The following is a 22,429-nucleotide window of genomic DNA, read 5'->3' as shown; positions in this document are numbered from 1 at the left end:
GGTGAAATTCTCATAAAAAATGTATCCTACAAATCAGGTGGTTTGATAAAACCCCGGTGAGGTCTACTTTTAGGTACATTCAATGCCTCACATTCAGAAGGGTATGTGATGCACCAAATATTCGAGGAGAATCATAGTACCAAGTTTGAGTCTATACTTTCTGAGTTTCACTTTCCACCAATGGTTACCAGAAAGGGTAGTTTCCATGCCACACGGTGTGGTGTTGAGTCTGTCTTTCCAAGATTAACATAATTCTCAATGACAAACTGGAGGGCCATTATAAGTTTGGCTAAAATCCTTGTGTTGCAAACTATATTGCTTGCTTATTTGATGTTTTACAAAATATAACGATAAGCCTTTTAAATAATTCATTAGAATCATAGCTGTAACATGAGTAAAATTTTATAATTGCGTAACTGATGACAAATATTTCCACTAACATTATTGAAAATCAAATATATGTGTTAACTTTACTGTTAGTTTGAGCTAACTTAAATGCAAAGAAAATTCGTTGAAATGTAAATGCTTTTATCATTCAAAAGCAACATGTAAGTATTTTATCATCAGTGTAAGCGTAACATATTGTTAAATTTTTTTTTTATCAATAAGTTAATTTTTATAAAGTATTACATAATTTGTATGGTCATTAATTTAAAGGAGCATAACTATACAATCGATGTACAATATAAGAGGGTTAAGTCACGACGTAGTGAAATTGAAGGGGATAAAGTGATACTGATATGACCAATAATTAGGAATAAGTTTACAGACACGTTTTAAGGGTATAGCCCGTGGTGAAGGACTAAAGGTAATGTCTCCGATTCTTTTTGGGTTCAAAAATGTATTTAATTTTGGTCAGAGAAAAAAAATTCTTGAACCTCATGAGATCACGTATCTTTTCGTGAATGAATCATTATAAAACATTAAAAATATAATATTAATATATATATTTGAGTATCAAATATTTTAGATCTAATACAAAAAATAAGATTTTGATTATAAAATTGAAATAATTATATTATTATCAATATTTGTTATACTATTTTAGGTACTCAAATGTATTAGTATCAGATCTGAAAGAATTGATATTCAAATATCACATATTAGTATTACATTTTCAATTATTTCTACCAATTTTGATCTGATAAAAAACATGAGTCATTAATAACAATATTTGTTATAAATGTTTGACTACTCAAAAATCATATATTAATATCAGATAAGAAATATTTGTTACTCAAATATCATTCATTAGTATCACATTTTCAATGTTTTATACTGATTTTTATCCGAAAAAATCGGTCATTAATGTCAATATTTGTTATACATGTTAGGATACTTAAAAATTATATATTAGTAACATATGTGCAATATTTGTTATTCAAATACCATAATTTGTATTATAATTTTTAGTGTTTTGTATCAATTTTCATAAAAAAAAATATGAACCGAAAAGTGTATAAATATTTTTTTATATATTAAAAAGTGCAAACAAGTATTTGTTTTTAATAAACTGACGACAAATAAAAGTACAACGTTCTATCTTTTTACGTTAAATTTTATTTTATTACATAAATTTTTACAATAAAAAATATCATATTTAAAAAGTTATGAACAATCATAAATGTTAGAATCTATTTATATATATATATATATTTATTATTTATATAAAAAAATATATTTATATCTCGTGCAGCCAATTCAAGATAATTACAAATAAAAATTAAATTAATGGGAGATTTCAGGTTTTGGATTTTAGCGCACATTTTATTTCCACCAGTCGCTGTCACATGCTCTGAACCTCGCAACACTTCAATGGCGTCCCAGAAATCATCAAGAAACCAACAGCAATCGGTCTCCGCAATGATAAGGCAAGGCTTCATCTCCGGCCCCTTCCTCTCCCCTCCCCCAAGCATTCGGCCCGCTCCAGGCCCGATGGTCCCGACATTTTTCGAGATGATGTCCATTGAGCAGGCCCGTGAGCCCAAACCCAAGTCAGATGCCCAAAAGAAAGTCCAAGAAAGGGTTTCTGAGGCGTTGACACGGGCCCCATTTCGAAATCATGAACTATGGGGCATGGGTGACGTCAGACTGACGGTGGCGGAGGCGGGGGGAGGGGAGTCCGCGGCGTTTCGGGTGTCCATGGACGTGCACCAGAGGGTCTTGGCGGGGAAGAGCAGGTTCTTCGCGGAGAAGCTCCGGCGGATTGGTGCGCATTCTGTTGAGATTCTCGAATGTGACGATGTGGAGGTTTATGTGGAGGCTGTGGTGCTAATGTACAGCGATAATTTGAAGACTAAGCTCATGGGTATGGAGGTTTCCAAGGTTGTGTCCCTCTTGAAGGTCTCTACTTTTTATCCCATTCCCCATTCTTGGGTTTATTTTATGTTGCACAAAGAACTTTAATTTGTTATTTTCTTGGAATTGTTCGTTTTTTATTCCTTTTGTCCATTTAGTTTGTTTCTTTCTTGGACGATCCATAGCTACCAAATAGATTATTATTCAACTCGGATTGGAATAAGAAATGTTGAGTGATGTGCAGTCATATGCGTAGTGTATAATAATTCTGGTCGGTTTGTTTCGGTTTGGATTGAAGTGTTTTTTAGGTTAGTTTCGCGACATTTTGCAGGTATATTCAGCTTTACTGTTTGATGATGGGATAAGGACATGTTTGGAGTATCTAGAAGCAGTACCGTGGTCTCAAGATGATGAGGAACGAATGGTTTCGCATCTAAATCAACTTCAGCTCGATGAATCAAGAACGGATTCTGTGCTTCAGAGATTGACCGCTGAGCCATCAACATCTGCAAGTGCTGATGAGATTTTCTTGAAACTGTCATTCGGTGTATTGCAGGCCAAAGATGATAAATCTCGCAAAGAAATGAAAGTTTTGATATCTCGATTGCTCAAAGACAATGCTAACAACCATGGATTTCATGATCGGCTTGATATAACGAGAGATACCTTGTATAACCTATGTGATAGATGTCTTAGTTCTCTTGTGCTATGCTTATCCGAAGCAACATGCTTAGATGAAAGCATGAGTGAGAGAAGTACATTGATGGGGGAGATAGCTCGAGAGGCAGACAATATGCAGTGGATTGTTGGTATTTTGATCGATAGAAAAATGGGAGATGAGTTTGTGAAGTTATGGGGCGACCAGAAGGAGCTCGCAGTTCTTCATTCGAAGATTCCCAGTTTTTATCGGCATGAAGTTAGCAAGATTACAGCACAATTATGTATCTCTATTGGGAGAGGACATATCTTAGTGCCAAAGGATACGAGGTTTTCTTTGCTGTCGACTTGGTTGGTGGCACTGTACGATGATTTCAGGTGGATAAGAAGGGCTGGAAAATCAGTTGACAGGAAATTGATCGAGGAGGGATTGTGTCGAACAATCCTCACTTTGCCGTTGGCTCAGCAGCAGTATATTTTACTCGATTGGTTCAATAGATTCCTTAACATAGGGGATGATTGTCCTAATATTCAGAGAGCATTCGAGATTTGGTGGAGAAGGGCTTTCGTGAAAAGATACACGATCGAGCTCCAACCGCAGATTACGGCTCACGATGTCCTAAGCCAATCGAACGGCTCAGGATCCACCTGATGTCCTATATTCATGGAAATGACCATGTAACATCTTCTCTTTTTGTCGAAGAGATTGTGGGATAGAATCATTGTATTTTGTACAATGGCGACTTTTTGAAATGAGGATTGGATTGTTTTCTCTCAAAATATCTTTAAGGAAGTTCACTTTCACTTTCACTGAGTTCTAAATTTTGTTCAATTCTTCATATTATAGATGCTAATTAAAGCTTGAGTTACGATGTCATATATTGGAACTCGGTTTATAAAAGATAAATCATTTTAATCTAGATCAAGCCCAAGTGATTTCCTCTTTTGGACAATGAATTACACCAGGGGCAAAGATTATTCCGTAAATAAGCGAGCCAGCCCACACCTTTCTTGGGCTAATGGCAGCTCAAGTGATTTCCTCTTTTGTATCTTCTTCTGGCTCGCATCTGTTAGAAAACTGCATCGTGTACCATTCAGAAAGCTGCTGGTTGTTCAAGTCTCTTAACAAAGTATAAATAGACTCCCTTACACTTGCATTTTACGTACCATTTCTCTCTAATTTAATTCTACATGGAATTTTTTTAAGTTTATGTATATTAAATCCGAATTTTCAATATATAAATTACTGAATTTGGATTTTATAAGTTGTACGTAAATTAAATACGAGAGCTGATTTCTAATTTTTTTAGCAAAAATCCAAGTTTTGCAAGAAGTAGAATCTTGAAATTTGGAATTTAAAGTTTTAATGCTTAGAATACGAGATTGGAAAGTTTGTACACCAAGTTAACAAAGTTATAATTATTTCAAGGTTTGTGTTACAATAAAATTTGTAGTGTTTTTATTTTCAAGTCGACAGTCTTTGTATTTCGGGAAAATTATTGACGTGAACATTGGCACTTGGGCGTGGTAAGAAGGTTTTAATATATAAGAGTAAACTTTTGCCTCAACTATTTTTTTTTTAGCCAATTTTGTTCATTTGCATATAGCCCATATGTATTCCAAAGTGTATATTTTGCCAAGAATCTTAAAAAGTTATTTGAACTAAAATGACACATGCAAATACAATAGGCCTATCTGTTATAATGGAGAAGAACTTGAAAAATTCAACGGCTCGGATTTCAAGCGGAGACGACAAAAGATGCTCTTCTATCTAACCACCATTTTAGCAAAATTTTTAAAACAGACTTCGTAACACTTGTTGGAGGAGACAAGGATTCCCAAAAGACGGCTACCATTGGTGCACTAAATCGTAATGATTTTCTAAAAGTTTCATTTTTAATGGGCTTGTTTATGCATCATACAATGTGTACAGTTAAGTCAGAACGACAAAGGAATTATGAGAGTCACTTATATGAAGTATATATAAAAAAATGTCGGATGAAAGGAATTCATAGTTGGACTATATTTTTTATATAAAAGGGTTTGATTCCAAGCCTGTCATGGCATAAGTGCAAGACTAACAGTGATCATGCAAGAAATATGTGAAGAAAGAATGGGTCTAATGATTCATTCCAAGTGACAACCTTGATTTTTGAATATGGAAAGAATTCAAGAATGATCTAAAACATAAACGTAAAGTGTTTGGTCCAAAATTAAGATGACGTAATTCAACTGCATTCAAATTTAAGAAAATATAAAATAGCTAATTAAATGATTTTAATTGCTTAATTAAATATGATGTGCATGTTTGCATGAATAAAATGTAATTTCTACACAAATGCATGAAAACAGTGTTTTTAAAGTTATTCGAGATGCGATCGAGAAACGGAGACCAATGGCTGAAAAAGAGAAATATTTTTATTAAATAATTATTTTTAATTATTTAAAATAAGGTTGATGCTATATGATATTTTTAAGCATAAGGAGTTTTGACATGATTTTATACGTCGAGTTATAATTTTTTAACGGTATTCGATTTTCGACTAAAATATGAATTTTTCGAGAACTCGGCTAATATTTTCACGAACTTTCCTTAACGAAATATTTTAAATATGTGCTAATGGGTTTATTGGGCCTATTACACCATACTAATGGGCCTAGGCTTGCACTAGGAGGTTTAAAAAAATAAATAGGCCGAACCCTCCCACAAAACCCCTTACAAATCACGCACCACTCACACATACATGAACAAGACTCCTAGCATCCATCAAACACAGCACACACGAGAATATCAGCAAGGTAAAGTCACGTTTTCTTGAAGGAAATCAGCAAGGGTCTTCCGTTCGTCGCCGTTCTTTGCATCTCAACGTATTTGTCGTGCGTAATATACGCAAAGGCACGCCATAAATATTCTTTTCTCATCTATCACATCCTATTACGTGTTTGATTATCGTTTTCATGAAAAACATGATTTTCTTATGATTATTTTCGTTTTTATGCATTGACATGTTAACAATTCATGATTTCGGGTTCCAAAACTTAAAATATTATTGCATGAATGGTCAAGTTTAAGAGGGTTTAGGGGCCTAGACAAGCGCACACCATGGCTGCACACGATAGGAACAAGGCTGGACGAAGTATTGCTTGTTGGTGTTCAAGGGTTCGGCTTTGGGGTATTAGGGAGGAAAGTTGCGCAGGGCTCTCTCAGGATAAAGGGCTGGGCTCGTGAGGGTCCTGGTCTCGAGCCAAGAAGGTCCACACGAAGCTGAAAGGGCTGAAGAAGAAGAGGCGCACAGCTAGGACTCTTCCTAGCCGCGGCCGTGTGAGGAAGTTGGGACCTGCACGTTTGTGTGCTTGGGCCGTGGGGGCTGGACCAAAGGGACACTAAGGAGGTTAATCATGGTCCTAGGTAGGGTTCGGGCTCGGTGGTGGCTCGGGTGGTAGAGTCCTAGCCGATTATAAGTTTCTTAGTCTAGGTAGGTAACTCGTGCGGCTTTGGTTGCGTCGAGCATGGGGCTGTAGCGGGTTAGGTTGAGTCCAGGGGGTCCAGGAGAGTTCCTAGATGGGTTGGGCAAGGGCTGGCTTGGGGTGGCTCAGGCTCAGCTCGAAGAAAACGCAAGTTGGTTCGAGATTGGCTAGGTATGGTTCGAATAATGGGTTTAAATGGTTAAGGCTTGAACCGTGGGTCCACGGGTTCACAAGGGTAAATTAGGCAATAAAAAGTCTATGTATAAAGTTTGGGAATTTAATAATAAAGTTTGAATTAATTGGGATTAAAACGCTCTTAAAATTAATATTTACGAAATAAATAGAAAACTATGAATTTAAGCCAAATAAAAATATAAGAAATTTAATTTAATCTTAAATAATTATTTGAGATGGTCTAGAGTCAATGAAAGTAAGAAAATTCAAAATCGAGAAATTTTACGTCTAGGGGTAAAACGGTCATTTTACACCTGAAAAATAGTAAACGTCTTGGCAATGCCTTGAATGATGTAAAATATGATAATATGCTTATTTTAAATGTTTATGGAATTTTATGATGAATCGTTAATGCTAAAAGATGTGTTGTATGCTTGGTTTAAAAGAAAAATGATTTATGCATGCTTTAATTTTTATAAGTGATGAAAATATGAAAAGTTGAAGGAGGTGAAGTAATTGTGACTAATACGATGATACGATGATATTTAAGGCCAAGGCTCAGTTGACAGGTGAGAGTGTCCCTGATGTCCCCGTCGCCCAGTACTGTGGTTATACGTAGATGGATCCATCGTGTAACGCCCCGAAAATTTAAAGGTCCACACGAACCACATGCCTGCAATTATTAAATTCTTTGTATTTTAATTAAATTGTTTTTAATTTCATAAATTAATTATGTTTTGCTTTTTGACATGTTTAAAATTTACTTTTCTACATGGTTGCATTAAAATATATTTTTAAAGGTTATTCGAGTTGCGATCGAGTAATGGAGACCGATGGCTGAAAAATATAAAATATTTTTATCCAATAATTTTTTTAATTATTTGAAAAATGATTGATGATTTTTCATATTTTTGAAAATAAGGAATTTTGAGGTGATTTTATACGCCGGGACGTAATTTTTATCGGTGTTGGATTTTCAACAAAAATACGAACTTTTTGGCAACCCGGCTAATAAATTCACAAACTTTATTAAACAAAATATTTTAAGTACGCACTAATGGACTAATTGGACCTAATTAACTTTTCTAATGGTGCCTAAGTTATTGTTAGTGTGTTAATTAGTATTTAAAATACAAAATCTACCCCACAAATTAATGATAACCCACGCTCCCACCCTAAAAAATTGACAAGGACTCCTTTTCCCCACCAACAACACACGGCACACACTATATTTCAAGAGGAAAGTTTCAGCTATTGCTAGGAAATTCAAGTCAAGGTTCTCCTTGTCGTCGTTTTTCGCAATCGTCAACAGTTAATCGTGTGTTAATAACATAAAGTCACGCCTTAATCTCTTTTTCTCATCTTTCACACCATATTATGTGTTTGGTACATGATTGCATGAAAAACATGATACATTTTTCATATTTTCGTTTTATGGCTATACATGCACAAAACAAGAGTTTTTCTTTTTCAAAACTCCTCCTATTGATCCACAAAAGGGCTGCCATGGTAGGGTAACTTGGAGGGATGTTTTTCCAACTTTTTTAGGGGCCATAGGAGGCTGGACGAAGGCTGCACCTGTAGGGAAGAAGGCTTGCACGAAAAAAAAAAAAGAGTAATATATAAGAGTCCTTGTGGGCAAAGGCTCTTCGGCTAGGGTGTCCTTTGCGAGTCATGGCTGTGGCTGCTGTTAGGGCATGGCTAGGAGACCTAAGAGAGTCATAGGAGAGTTCTAGGGTGGTTGCACAAGGGGTGGCTCGAAGGGTGAGACGATCGCATGGGAATAGGAGACGTATGAACGTAGGAGTAGCGGTTTTGAAGGGCTGTTCTCGTTTGGGACTTTAGGTGTAGAACTCGAAAAATCAGATTACGTATAAGCCATGCATAATTACTATTATTTAAATTAAAAATGATTTTTATATATATATATGTGTGTGTGTGTGTGTGAAGTGTTTAATTCATTTTAAAATTTGTTAGTCATGATTATTTATTTTAAACGCAGAAGTCTAGTTGTATATTTTCGGATAAATACGCGAGGTCGGACTGGAGTTTGGAGCATTGAGATAAGATTTAATAATAAAAAAAATATTCATAAATTTAATTTAAGCCAAAGAATAATTTATTTTAAGGATAAAGAAGGTTTTAAGATTTATTTAAATTAATTGGATTTAAGTTATTAAATAAGTGCTTCTACGTCCTATATTTAATTAAAAACCTAAATTAAAATGTGTAACCAATTGGGATAAATTAATCTAGGCCTAATATATTCTAGAAATTATAACCTAACATTTTACTAATTTATTTTAAGACCAAACCATGCCATGAAAGAAATCTTTATCCTAATTTAATTTATTAATTCACTAAAATAAATAATGGGTGTTTAAAACTTTAAGAATTTAAAATACAAGATTTAAACAATATTATACCCTACAAATTTCTAGCAAATTTCGGCCATCCCTTAGACAATTTAATTATGTTTGGCAACTATCCATTCTAGACTCCCTTCAATGGCCATTCATGGTATGATATCTCCTCACCTTTAACTCACCAACTAGTGATAAGTCAAGAACCATTATTCACCTAATATCCCTCAACCTACTAATCTAGCATACTAATCCCCTCCATTTTTGTCCAGCTAGAAAGGAAAAGAAACCTTTCCTATTGCCATTCAATCTCCTCACATGAAACTTCAATCTAAATGCATTCTTGACTCATTTATCACCCATATAACCCTCACCTTCATAATCTAGCATCCCTCCATCCTTAAGCTTCAAAAATTCCAGTAGAATCAACAGCAAAAATCGAAAAGTTGCAGCAAAAAAATAAGAAAGAAAATACAACTCCGTCTCCGCCGCGCCGTGTTCGTCGTATTGCTTTGTTTTATTCAAAACAAATCTTCCAGGCATGTATATATTGTTTATTTTATCTTCAATCAAGTCCTATAGATATTTTTAAACCATTCTATGTTCACGATTCACGAAATAAACCAAACATGACAGCAACTTGCAAAGAAATCTGCACAGGCCCTCTCGGCCACCTATTTTGTGCTTCACGGTTGGTGGTGTTCTTGTGATTTCAGGATGTTGCTTCGGTTCCAGGCACTCAAGGATGCATCTTGTGAAGGCCTATGAATCCTTGCTTGAAAATTTGCGAAAAATTAAAATTTTTTTTTTTAAATAATCAAAATACCTCATTCATAAATAAACCGATAAACAAAGTTTGGTATTCAAAATGGCAGCGGAAGAAAATATTTGTTTGCAAAAATTTATCGTTTTAAGAATATTCAACAACTGATAAAAATTGTTTGAGAAATAAAATAATAAATGCTGAACTGAGGTCCTCGGGTGCCACTACTGCCGACCCAAGATGGCTCACTGGTCCCCGCCCTCGACCTTAGCCTCATCAGTACCTACAACAATCAAGTCTAGTGAGCCTAAAGACTCAGCATGCATATATCGTAGGTAACGAGTAAATACTAGTAAAATTTTGCATGGGATAAAATATCATGTCATGGGGCATACTGAAAATAACCTGTACTGAGCAATTATAATACGTGCATGACTGAATTAAAATCATAGTAAAAATGTTGCTCCTTGGAGCCCTGTACTGAAATAACTGGTAATAATTTTCTGTTGAGATTATGGTCTACGCATGTGGCCCCTGCACTGAACTGAACTGATCGGTAACTGGCTACCGGGGGAGTATCAAACTGAACTGAACTGAACTGACCAGTCACTGGCGACCGGGTGGTACCAAACTGAACTGATCGGTCACTGGCGACCGAGTAAAATAGTGCTCCCAAAATAGTGAATTGACCACAAGCAATATCGCATAAATCTCAAAAATAAGTATTTTCTATTTTCATGCACGTAATATAATTAAATTGCATAATAAAAAATCCTGTATTATTTTACCAACAGGATTGGATCGTTCTCAGGCTCGCTGCAACCTAAATATGACATGAAAAATATGCAATAGCTTCTACTTGACCAAATATGCAATTTAAGTTAAAAAAAAAAAGCGACAATGACGCTCGACGAATTCGTATTTAATCATGACTCCGAACCAACCCGAACTGACACTGAATCATCAAATATTCATGATAAAAATACGCTAAAAATGACTAATTAATGCTCCTAAAATGATGCAAGTCGACATCTAGGTGAATGGAGGCCAAAACAAGAAACGCTCTGTCGAGAGTCAATTTGGCACATCGCACCGTAAATTTTTGTACGATTTCAAAAATGATCCGAATCACAAACGGTCAAAAACTTGGCCTTTCTAACTTGATGAGGCACTGTCCAGTCCAAAGCCATAGGCTAAAACCCAACCAAGAACTCAAACGAGCCTCCGAACCGATACAGCAAGTTGCTGTCAAATTCCAGCAGCAGCAACTTTGCCTGCATCGCATCGTTTGCGAGACTTTTGGCCATTGGGGCTTGAACCACCGACCAGAGCCTGTCAACAACATCCCAAGGAATGATTTGAACCATGGCTAAGGGCCATAGGCCAAACCAGATCCACACCATCCACCAAAACCGAAATTACACATGCAGGAAAAATGAAGGGGCCGAAAATCTGTTCTTGTTTCTTTTATTTGAAAACCGATTCCATCATGGACCAAGCCTCAAAAGGGCGACTTGGTCATGTCTTAGACATAACAAGGAGATGTTCTAACCATGGCTATAGCCCCTAGGGAAGCCAAGATCAGAAGCATCACCCTTGACAATACACATGCCAATTTCGAGCCACAAAGTGACATGCTTGGGGTGTTGCTGTCAAAACTCTATCTCCAGCGTGAAGGGGCTGGAACCAACGTTGTTACATGACCCTAACATGTCCTACTACATGTCTAGATGAAGCGCCGAGCCACTGGAATCGAGCCAACCACCTGAACCATCAAAACAACAGAAAACGTGAAGTGCACAAGGAAAGCTAAAAAAATCTGTGCAGAATTTGACAAAAATTTGCTGTCATATTTCGGTTTTCTTGCATGAAATCGTGTACATATGATGTTTAAAAATACCTATATGGCTTGATTGAAGAGAAAAGGAAAACATATACATGCCTTGGTTTTCGTCTGAAAGAAAAACGAAAAGAATAGATGATACGGCGCGGAGGAGACGGAGTTGCTACTCTTGTTTTCTTTCTTGTTTTTCTTCCTTAATTTTACCCTAGCCTCTCACGATTTTCAGTGCTGAAGGGGACTGAAATTTTCGAGATTATGGAGTGGGAGGGAGACTAGGAATTTAAATGGGAAGATACAAGATAAAAGGGAAGGGAAAGATTATTTCTATCTACTAGTTTGAGTGATAAGGAAAAAGAATGATATCAAAGATTTTTTTTTGTTTTATTAGAGGTGCATATTGACGATTTTAAGGTCTAGGTGCAAAGGGAGAATTAGTTTAATTAAATCTTGGTAGTGATTTAAAAGTTGGGGAGGATAAATCTATCTAGAATATTTAAGGGGATAAATAAAGAATGAGTTGAAATAAAAATCACAATTAATTCTTAAAAAAAACAACATGGCCGATTTTTTTAGGGATCTTGCTCCATTAATTATCATAGAAGATTTGTTGTGATATAATTATCTCCCAATAAAAATGGATAGGAAAACTATTAATTAAATGAGTTGTCAACTAAACTTTTAAATTAAATTATAGGGGCCGAAAATTATAATAAAAGAGGAGGGAAAATATTTATTGAATATTGTATTTTAACTCTTTAGTGTTTTATCTACTCATTAAACATATAAAAANTTTTATCTACTCATTAAACATTTAAAAGAATTAAGGAATTAATTATGGAACTCTATTTACTACTTATCTCCACTTATTTAAATAATTCCTTAAACCTTCTTTTACAATAAATTTACTTATTAATTATCTTAAATAAAGTTTAGGAAATGTTTTCTTAGCATTAAATTTTTATTTCTTTACTCCAACTCCGGTCCGGCCTCACTTAATGAACTGAAAAGAATAAAATTTAAACTACTGAATAAAATACTTAGCTTCAAAGAATGCATTTAAATACTCATGCAATGAAGTCAATTTAATAAAAAAAAATTAGAATTATGCATGGCTTATACGCAGTCTAATTACGGGTTCTACAACTCTCCTCCCCTTAAAAGAAATTTCGTCCTCGAAATTAGAACTCACCGAATAACTCGGGGTACCGACTTCTCATTTCTGGCTTAGACTCCCACGTAGCTTCTTCCTCTGAATGGTTGAGCCATTTGACTTTGACTCGCTTAACCAACTTGTTCCGCAACTTCTTCTCCTGTCTGTCTAAGATCTGCACTGGTCTCTCCTCATAAGACAGGTTCGGGGTAAGCTGCAACGGCTCAAAGTTCAGCACATGCGAAGGATTCGCCATGTACTTTCTCAGCATGGAGACGTGGAACACATCGTGTACTCCGGCTAGATTCGGCGGAAGAGCAACACGATAAGCTAGCGTCCCAACTCTGTCGAGGATCTCAAACGGTCCAATAAACCTCGGACTGAGCTTCCATTTCTTCCCAAATCTCATGACACCCTTCATAGGTGCCACCTTCACGAAAACATGGTCGCCGACTACGAACTCTAGATCTCTCCTCCTCTGATCTACATAACTCTTCTGTCGACTCTGAGCAGTCCTCATCCTATCGCGGATCTGGGCTACTACATCAACAGTCTGCTGAATAATCTCTGGACCCAATTCTGCTCTCTCTCCTACTTCATCCCAATGAACATGAGATCTACACTTGCGGCCATACAGAGCTTCATACGGAACCATACCAATAGATGACTGGAAGCTGTTGTTATAGGTGAACTCCACCAATGGCAACTTCGACTCCCAACTCCCTGAGAAGTCAATCACACAAGCACGGAGAAGATCCTCTAAAATCTGAATAACTCGTTCTGACTGGCCATCTGTCTGAGGATGGAAAGCTGTGCTAAACAGCAACTTCGTACCCATAGTCGAATGCAAACTCTTCCAAAAAGAGGAAGTGAATCTGGGGTCTCTGTCAGATACGATCAAAACGGGAATACCATGGAGTCGGACTATCTCCCGGATGTACAACTCCGCATACTGAATCATGGTGAAAGTCGTCTTACTTGGCAAGAAGTGCGCTGATTTGGTAAGACGATCTACAATCACCCAGATGGCATTTGATCGTCTGACTGACTTCGGCAAACCGGTCACGAAGTCCATGGTAACATTCTCCCACTTCCACTCGGGAATGGGAAGAGGCTTGAGCAACCCTGCTGGTCTCTGGTGCTCTGCTTTCACTAACTGACAAGTCAGACACTCAGATACAAAACGTCTGATGTCTTTCTTCATCCCTGGCCACCAATACAATAGCTGCAGATCCTTGTACATCTTTGTACTCCCCGGGTGAATGGAGTACGGCGACATATGGGCCTCTGATAAGATGTCTGCTCGGATAGAACCACTGCTAGGAACCCATATCCTGTCTCGGTATCTCACCATACCGTCGCTGACTGTATACAAGACAGTGCCCTTGGCTTCATCTCTCTTCTTCCACTGTGCCAATTGCTCATCTGCTGACTGAGCATTGCGAATACGGTCAAGAAGAGAGGACTGAATGGTCAAGGTAGATAGACGGGGAACTCTACCTTGAGGATATGACTCTAGATCAAACCTCTGCATCTCAAGCTGAAGAGGTCTCTGAATCGTCAAATGAGCCATTACTGCGACTTTTCTGCTCAATGCATCTGCAACTACATTAGCTTTACCCGGGTGGCAGCTAATGTCACAGTCGTAATCCTTCACAAGCTCCAACCAACGCCTCTGACGCATGTTCAGCTCCTTCTGCGTAAAGAAATACTTGAGGCTCTTATGGTCGGTAAAGATCTAGCACTTCTCTCCATACAGATAATGCCTCCAAATCTTCAAGGCAAAACCTACTGCGGCCAACTCTAGATCATGGGTGGGGTAGTTTTTCTCGTGGATTTTCAACTGTCGAGAAGCATACGCTATCACTTTCTCATGCTGCATCAATACTGCGCCTAAACCGAGCTTCAAAGCATCGGTATAAAGGACAAACTCACCGGGCCCTGACGGCATGGCCAACACTGGTGCTGAGATAAGAGCTTGCTTCAAGGTATCGAAGCTCTTCTGACACTCCTTGCTCCACACGAATTTAGCATTCTTCTTGGTCAAAGATGTGAGTGGAACGGCAATAGAGGAGAATCCTTTAATGAACTTCCTGTAATATCCTGCTAGCCCAAGAAAACTGCGGATCTCTGATGCATTCCGCGGCACAACCCAATCTCTGACTGCGGCAATTTTCGCTGGGTCTACCTCAATACCACTGCTAGAAACAATGTGGCCTAAGAACGCCACCTTCTCTAACCAGAATTCGCACTTACTGAACTTTGCGAATAATTTGTGCTTCTGCAAGGTCTGTAAAACTGTGGTCAAATGCCTGCTGTGCTCCTTTTGACTCTTGGAGTAGACGAGAATGTCGTCTATGAACACTATCACAAACTGGTCAAGATACGACTGAAATACGCGATTCATGAGATCCATGAAGATCGCTGGCGCATTCGTCAGACCGAACGGCATCACAAGGAACTCGTAGTGACCATAACGAGTCCTGAAAGCAGTTTTGGAAACATCAGCATCTCTCACCCTCAACTGGTGATAACCGGAGCGCAGATCAATCTTGGAGAAAATCGAAGCTCCCTGTAACTGGTCAAACAGATCCTCAATCCTCGGAAGTGGGTATTTGTTCTTCACTGTAACCCTGTTCAACTCCCGGTAGTCAATGCATAATCTCATAGAGCCATCCTTCTTCTTACCAAACAAGACTGGCGCGCCCCACGGTGAAAAACTAGGGCGAATGAACTTCTTGTAAAGAAGTTCCTGAATCTGCTTCTTAAGCTCTGCCATCTCTGTCGGTGCAAGTAGGTACGGTGCTTTTGAGATCGGAGCCGTACCTGGCATAAGCTCAATGGAAAATTCCACCTCTCTCTCAGGTGGCATACCAGAGACGTCTTCAGGAAAAACGTCTAAGAAATCTCTGACAATCGGAACATCTGAGGCTGACTGGCTGGGTGCCTCGGGGACAGATAAAAAGGTTGCTAGAAATGCCCGACACCCTCTATGCACGAGCTTCCTAGCCTGAACATAAGGAATAATACGCGGTAGAGGAAAGTACCTGTCTGGCTCAAATAAGAACTGCTCCATTCCTGGCGGTCGAACAAGAACAGATCTCCGCTGGAAGTCTATCAACACTCTGTTCCGCAATAGCCAGTCCATCCCTAGGATGATGTCAAATTCTGGCATCGGTAGCACGATAAGATCCGCATACACAAGATTTCCATGCAGCTCAAGGTCTATATCTCTGATCACATTAGTAGCTGCCATCTCCTCGCCTGACGGCAACACTACTGAAAAGGCTGTGTCTAGCCCAATGGTCTTGATCTTAAGAATGTTCGCAAAGACCTCCGAAATAAACGAGTGAGTGGCCCCTGAATCTATCAAGGCCTTGGTAGCGGAACCAGATATAAAAATTCTCCCTGAAAGATCGGAACTTTAAGTCGAACCCAATAGCTACAAGAATTAAACTTATAGACATGCAAAGGTCAAAGTTCTTCTAGCTTAAATTCCCAAAATAATACTGAGTAGAGCATGCAATCCTATATCAGTTTCTAAGTTCAAGATCTTAATTCTGGTTCCCAAAACACGGAAATTCAAATAATAACTTAAAGCTTACAGGTACCTGTCAACAACATAGTCTCCGGGTTTGTTTCTGCGGCATGGAGAGCAAAAACTCTGCCTTGGGTAGGCAGATTCCTCTGAGGGCACTGCAGCAACATGTGGTCAGGACTGCCACACTTAAAACACTTTCCAGAGCTAGACATACATGCTCCAGGATGACAGCGTGAGCACCTGGGACAGACTGGGTGCTCAAAGGTCCTCGGGGCTGGGCGTCCCCGCTGCTGCTGCTGCTGCTGCTGCTGGCCTCTGTTTCTGGGCTGCCCATGAAAAGGCCTCTTGTTTTGCTGTTGATGCTGATGAGGAGGAGGGCGGTGTGGTACCTGGGCTGGGCGCTTGCCCTAGCGATCCCTCTCGATATCCCGCAGATCCTGCTCTGCGGCTAGGGCTTTGGAGACCGCGACCTCATAAGTAGTAGGGTCAGACACCCTAACATCACGGCGCAAGATCGGCCGTAGACCCACCAGGAAGTGCATCATCTTAGCTCTGGCATAATTTGCTATCAGGGGCACAAAGTGACAGCCCCTCTCGAACTTACGGATGAACTCCGTAACCGTCATATCACCCTGTCTCAAGCTCATGAACTCGGTGGTCAACCTGGTGCGCACTTCCTCTGCAAAATATTTGGAGTAGAAAACCTCCGTGAAGCATGTCCAAGTTNTACTGATGAGGCTAGGGCCGAGGGCGGGGACCAGTGAGCCATCTTGGGTCGGCAGTAGTGGCACCCGAGGACCTCAGTTCAGCATATATTATTTTATTTCTCAAATNAACCTCGAGGGATTTGATCCATCCCTCGGCAATCATGGGGTCAGACGTCCCAGAAAACTCCTTCGGACGCATCTTCATAAACCTCTCATAGACAGCCTCGGGCCCTGTCGGCCTGGCTGCGGCTGCGGCATTGTTCCCCGCAAACTGTGCAAAGAACCTAGTCATCCCAGCTAGCATCTGGGCATTCATGTCAGGTGGAGGTGGAGGTGGAGGTCCGAATCCCCCCTGTCCTTGATCCTCACCGTCTTTATGACGGCGCTCCTCATTACCTCTCGGGCATCCAACCTGGCGTCTAGGAGGCATACTGTTCCATACATAACCCATACGTAACTAACATGCATAATTCCATAATTTATTCTAAATAAATACTGAAATACTGAAAAGATTTGATCGTAAAACATTTCATGGAAACATGCTGTCAAAATAATTCATGCTTAAATAAAATGCTGAAATGTAAAACTTACAGACCGAAGACGTGGCTTCGTGAGCTTCTCGTGGTCAGTATTAGTGCAACCATTTACAAGAACATTGGCTCTGATACCATCTGTGAAGGCCTATGAATCCTTGCTTGAAAATTTGCGAAAAATTAAAAATTTTCTTTTTAAATAATCAAAATACCTCATTCATAAATAAACCGATAAACAAAGTTTGATATTCAAAATGGCAGCGGAAGAAAATATTTGTTTGCAAAAATTTATCGTTTTAAGAATATTCAACAACTGATAAAAATTGTTTGAGAAATAAAATAATAAATGCTGAACTGAGGTCCTCGGGTGCCACTACTGCCGACCCAAGATGGCTCACTGGTCCCCGCCCTCGGCCCTAGCCTCATCAGTACCTACAACAATCAAGTCTAGTGAGCCTAAAGACTCAGCATGCATATATCGTAGGTAACGAGTAAATACTAGTAAAATTTTGCATGGGATAAAATATCATGTCATGAGGCATACTGAAAATAACTTGTACTGAGCAATTATAATACGTGCATGACTGAATTAAAAATCATAGTAAAAATGTTGCTCCTTGGAGCCCTGTACTGAAATAACTGGTAAAAATTTTCTGTTGAGATTATGGTCTACGCATGTGGCCCCTGCACTGAACTGAACTGATCGGTAACTGGCTACCGGGGGAGTATCAAACTGACCTGAACTGACCGGTCACTGGCGACCGGGTGGTACCAAACTGAACTGATCGGTCACTGGCGACCGAGTAAAATAGTTCTCCCAAAATAGTGAATTGACCAAAAGCAATATCACATAAATCTCAAAAATAAGTATTTTCTATTTTCATGCACGTAATATAATTAAATTGCATAATGAAAAATCCTGTATTATTTTACCAACAGGATTGGATCGTTCCCAGGCTCGCTGCAACCTAAATATGCCATGAAAAATATGCAATAGCTTCTACTTGACCAACTATGCAATTTAAGTTAAAAAAAAAATGCGACAATGACGCTCGACGACTTCGTATTTAATCAAGACTCAGAACCAACCCGAACCGACACTGAATCATCAAATAGTCATGATTAAAATACACTAAAAATGACTAATTAATGCTCCTAAAATGATGCAAGTCGACATCTAGGTGAATGGAGGCCAAAACAAGAAACGCTCTTTCGAGAGTCAATTTGGCACATCGCTCCGTAAATTTTTGTACGACTTCAAAAATGATCCGAATCACAAACGGTCAAAAACTTGGCCTTTCTAGCTTGATGAGGCACTGTCCAGTCCAAGGCCATAGTCTAAAAGCCAATCAAGGACTCAAACGAGCCTCCGAACCGACACAGCAAGTTGCTGTCAAATTCCAGCAGCAGCAACTTTGCTTGCATCGCGTCGTTTGCGAGACTTTTGGCCATTGGGGCTTGAACCACCGACCAGAGCCTCTCAACAACATCCCAAGGAATGATTTGAACCATGGATACAGGCCCTAGGCCAGCCACAATTCGCATCATACCAGAACCATCTCTAGGAGTTCACCCGAGAGCACCTTTGCGCGCATGAGGGGTGTTTTGTTTTGTTCGTTGTCTCGTGTCATTTCAGTGGCCATTTCATTGACCATGGCACGACCTAGACATCTTGGGGTATGGTATGAACCGTGGCTAAGGGCCATAGGCCAAACCAGATCCACACCATCCACCAAAACCGAAATTACACAGGCAGGAAAAATGAAGGGGCCGAAAATCTGTTCTTTTTTCTTTTATGTGAAAACCGATTCCATCGTGGACCAAGCCTCGAAAGGGCAACTTGGTCATGTCTTAGATATAACAAGGAGATGTTCTAACCATGGCTATAGCCCCTAGGGCAGCCAAGATCAGAAGCATCACCCTTGACAATACACATGCCAATTTCGAGCCACAAATGACATGCTTGGGGTGTTGCTGTCAAAACTCTATCTCCAGCATGAAGGGGCTGGAACCAACGTTGTTACATGACCCTAACATGTCCTAGTACATGTCTAGATGCAGCGCCGAGCCACTGGAATCGAGCCAACCACCTGAACCATCAAAACAACAGAAAACGTGAAGTGCACAAGGAAAGCTAAAAAAATCTGTGCAGAATTTGACAAAAATTTGCTGTCATTTTTCGGTTTTCTTGCATGAAATCGTGTACATATGATGTTTAAAAATACCTATAGGGCTTGATTGAAGAGAAAAGGAAAACATATACATGCCTTGGTTTTCGTTTGAAAGAAAAACGAAAAGAATAGACGATACGGCGCGGAGGAGACGGAGTTGCTTCTCTTGTTTTCTTTCTTGTTTTTCTTCCTTAATTTTAACTTAGCCTCTTAGGATTTTCAGTGCTGAAGGAGACTGAAATTTTCGAGATTATGGAGTGGGAGGGAGTCTAGAAATTTAAATGGGAAGATACAAGATAAAAGGGAAGGGAAATATTATTTCTATCTACTAGTTTGAGTGATAAGGAAATAGAATGATATCAAAGATTTTTCTTGGGGATATTAGAGGTGCATATTGACGATTTTAAGGTCTAGGTGCAAAGGGAGAATTAGTTTAATTAAATCTTGGTAGTGATTTAAAAGTTGGGGAGGATAAATCTATCTAGAATAGTTAAGGGGATAAATAAAGAATGAGTTGAAATAAAAATCACAATTAATTCTTAAAAAAAACAACATGGCCGATTTTTTTAGGGATCTTGCTCCATTAATTATCATAGAAGATTTGTTGTGATATAATTATCTCCCAATAGAAATGGATAGGAAAACTAGTGATTAAATGAGTTGTCAACTAAACTTTTAAATTAAATTATAGGGGCCGAAAATTATAATAAAAGAGGAGGGAAAATATTTATTGAATATTGTATTTTAACTCTTTAGTGTTTTATCTACTCATTAAACATATAAAAAAATTAAGGAATTAATTATTGAACTCTATTTACTACTTATCTCCACTTATTTAAATAATTATTTAAACCTTCTTTTACAATAAATTTACTTATTAATTATCTTAATTAAATTTTAGGAAATGTTTTCTTAGCATTAAATTTTATCTCTTTACTCCAACTCCGGTCCGACCTCACTTACTGAACTGAAAAGAATAAAATTTAAACTACTGAATAAAATACTTAGCTTCAAAGAATGCATTTATATACTCATGCAATGAAGTCAATTTAATAAAAAAAAAATTAGAATTATGCATGGCTTATACACAGTCTAATTACGGGTTCTACACATCTAGGCATGATTTAGAGTGTGTTAGGGTGTTGCTGGTCCATTGGTTTAAGCCCATGCACTCGAATTAAAGGTTTGGCAACAAGAAACCTCATGTGTAGCAGATTGAGTCACGATTTTTGTTGTTTAGTTGTCTAAGGTGAGTGTTCCAATCTTGGTTGGCCCAGGGCCTGTAACCATAGTTAGTACCCTCCCTTAGCATGTCTAAGACATGACCAAGATGGCCTCTCCAGACTTGGTTCACGGATACATCAACATTTTAAACGACATCACAAGTGCCCCTTGGTTTTTATTGTTTCTGGTGTGAGTGAGTTTCGGTTTTGGGGGTTTGAGTGGATCGTGGTTGGCTTTTAGCCCTTAGCCATTGTTCACACAATACCTTATCATGTCTAGATCAAGCCATGGTCGTTCGTAGGGCCACTGGAACGACACAAGACAGCACAACACTTCAACACACCACACTACACAGATTTCGATGCTCTCGGTTAGAGCTGTGGGGTGTCCTAGGAATTTGCTTGAGTTGTGGTTGGCCAAGTGCCCTTAGCTATGGTTCAAGCCACGCCTTAGGATGCTGGTAAGAGACTCTAGTTGGTGGTTCAAGCCTAATGGCCACTAGTTTCATAAATTACACAATATATGCACAGCTGCTGCCATTGCTTTTGACAGCAGCCTTGCTTTGGTTCAGGGGTCTTGTTCGAGTTCTTGTTGGGCTTTTAGCCTATGGCCTTAGACTGGACAGTACCCCAATGAGTTATGAAGGTCATGTTTTTGGCCGTTTGTGCTTTGGTTTAGTTTAGAGGTCGTACAAGAATTTATGGTGCAATGTGCCAAAGTGACTCTCGAAAGAGCGTTTCATGATTTTGGTCTCCATTCACTATTTTTCGTGTATTACAATTCTTAGGGTCATTATTTCATTATGTTAGATGTATTTTAATCATGTCTAAACGATGGTTCAATGTTGGTTCGGGATGGTACGAAGCCATGGTTGGAAATAAAGTTGTTGGTCTCGTTTGTCTCGTTTTGGTTCGAATATGAAGTTTTTGCCAAGTTGAGATTAGTTGCATGCGTCTCATATTAAAATTAGGTCATAGCAAGCCTGGGAACGATCCAACTCATCCGGTAAAAACAGAGTTATAATTATATTACGTGCATAAAATATAAAATGTTTATTTTGAGATATATGCGATATGTCTTGTGGCCACCTCACGCTTATGGGATCTCTCCACCAGGTGACTTACGACCGGTTTACGTTTATGTATGGGTACGGACATTCAGTTCAAGGGCTGTGGTGATCTCTACTGTCCAGTATACTGTGGTTTAGTCTAATCAGACGTTCATGTTATGTTATGGACCACTTGCGTTGAAACATTATCTCTACCAGAAAAATCTCATTATGATATTTTATGACAGGGCTCTATCGAGCAAATCTTTTATGTACGATTTTCAGATATGCACGTATTTATAATTACTCATGACACGATTTTCACCTTACGCTTTACGATACGATATTTTTACGCTACATGCGATTTTATGATATATTTACTTGCTATTCGCGATATATGCATGTTTAGTCTTTAGATTCACTAGACTTGATTGTTGTAGGTACTGATAAGGTCGAGACTGAGGACGGCGACCAGTGAGCTAGCTTGGG

The 22,429-nt window shown here is 38.7% G+C and overlaps 2 protein-coding genes across 3 annotated transcripts; one reads left to right on the top strand and one right to left on the bottom strand.

Moving 5' to 3' along the window:
• The first annotated feature begins 1,721 nt into the window (after positions 1-1,721).
• LOC140980347 (BTB/POZ domain-containing protein At5g60050) lies at positions 1,722-3,723 on the top strand. 2 transcript variants are annotated; one of them, XM_073446113.1, is made up of 2 exons: positions 1,722-2,325; positions 2,630-3,723. In XM_073446113.1, exons 1-2 carry the CDS (start codon positions 1,732-1,734, stop codon positions 3,605-3,607), a joined length of 1,572 nt encoding a protein of 523 aa, XP_073302214.1. In that variant the 5' UTR covers positions 1,722-1,731; the 3' UTR covers positions 3,608-3,723. The 2 variants fall into 2 exon arrangements, with proteins under 2 accessions (XP_073302214.1, XP_073302213.1); XM_073446112.1 differs by having other exon boundaries at positions 1,724-2,343.
• A 7,718-nt stretch (positions 3,724-11,441) lies between these two features.
• On the bottom strand, positions 11,442-16,645 carry LOC140981620 (uncharacterized). Its single transcript, XM_073448045.1, has 3 exons — positions 16,328-16,645; positions 15,543-16,124; positions 11,442-11,488 (listed from the first exon to the last, which is right to left on the bottom strand). The coding sequence occupies exons 1-3, from the start codon at positions 16,467-16,469 to the stop codon at positions 11,442-11,444; spliced, it is 771 nt and encodes a 256-aa protein (XP_073304146.1). The 5' UTR covers positions 16,470-16,645.
• Positions 16,646-22,429: the final 5,784 nt, after the last annotated feature.

Source organism: Primulina huaijiensis, chromosome 7 (assembly GCF_012295235.1).
Source record: "Primulina huaijiensis isolate GDHJ02 chromosome 7, ASM1229523v2, whole genome shotgun sequence".
NCBI classification, from domain to species: Eukaryota; Viridiplantae; Streptophyta; class Magnoliopsida; order Lamiales; family Gesneriaceae; genus Primulina; species Primulina huaijiensis.
This window is presented reverse-complemented; position numbering and strand designations above follow the sequence as displayed.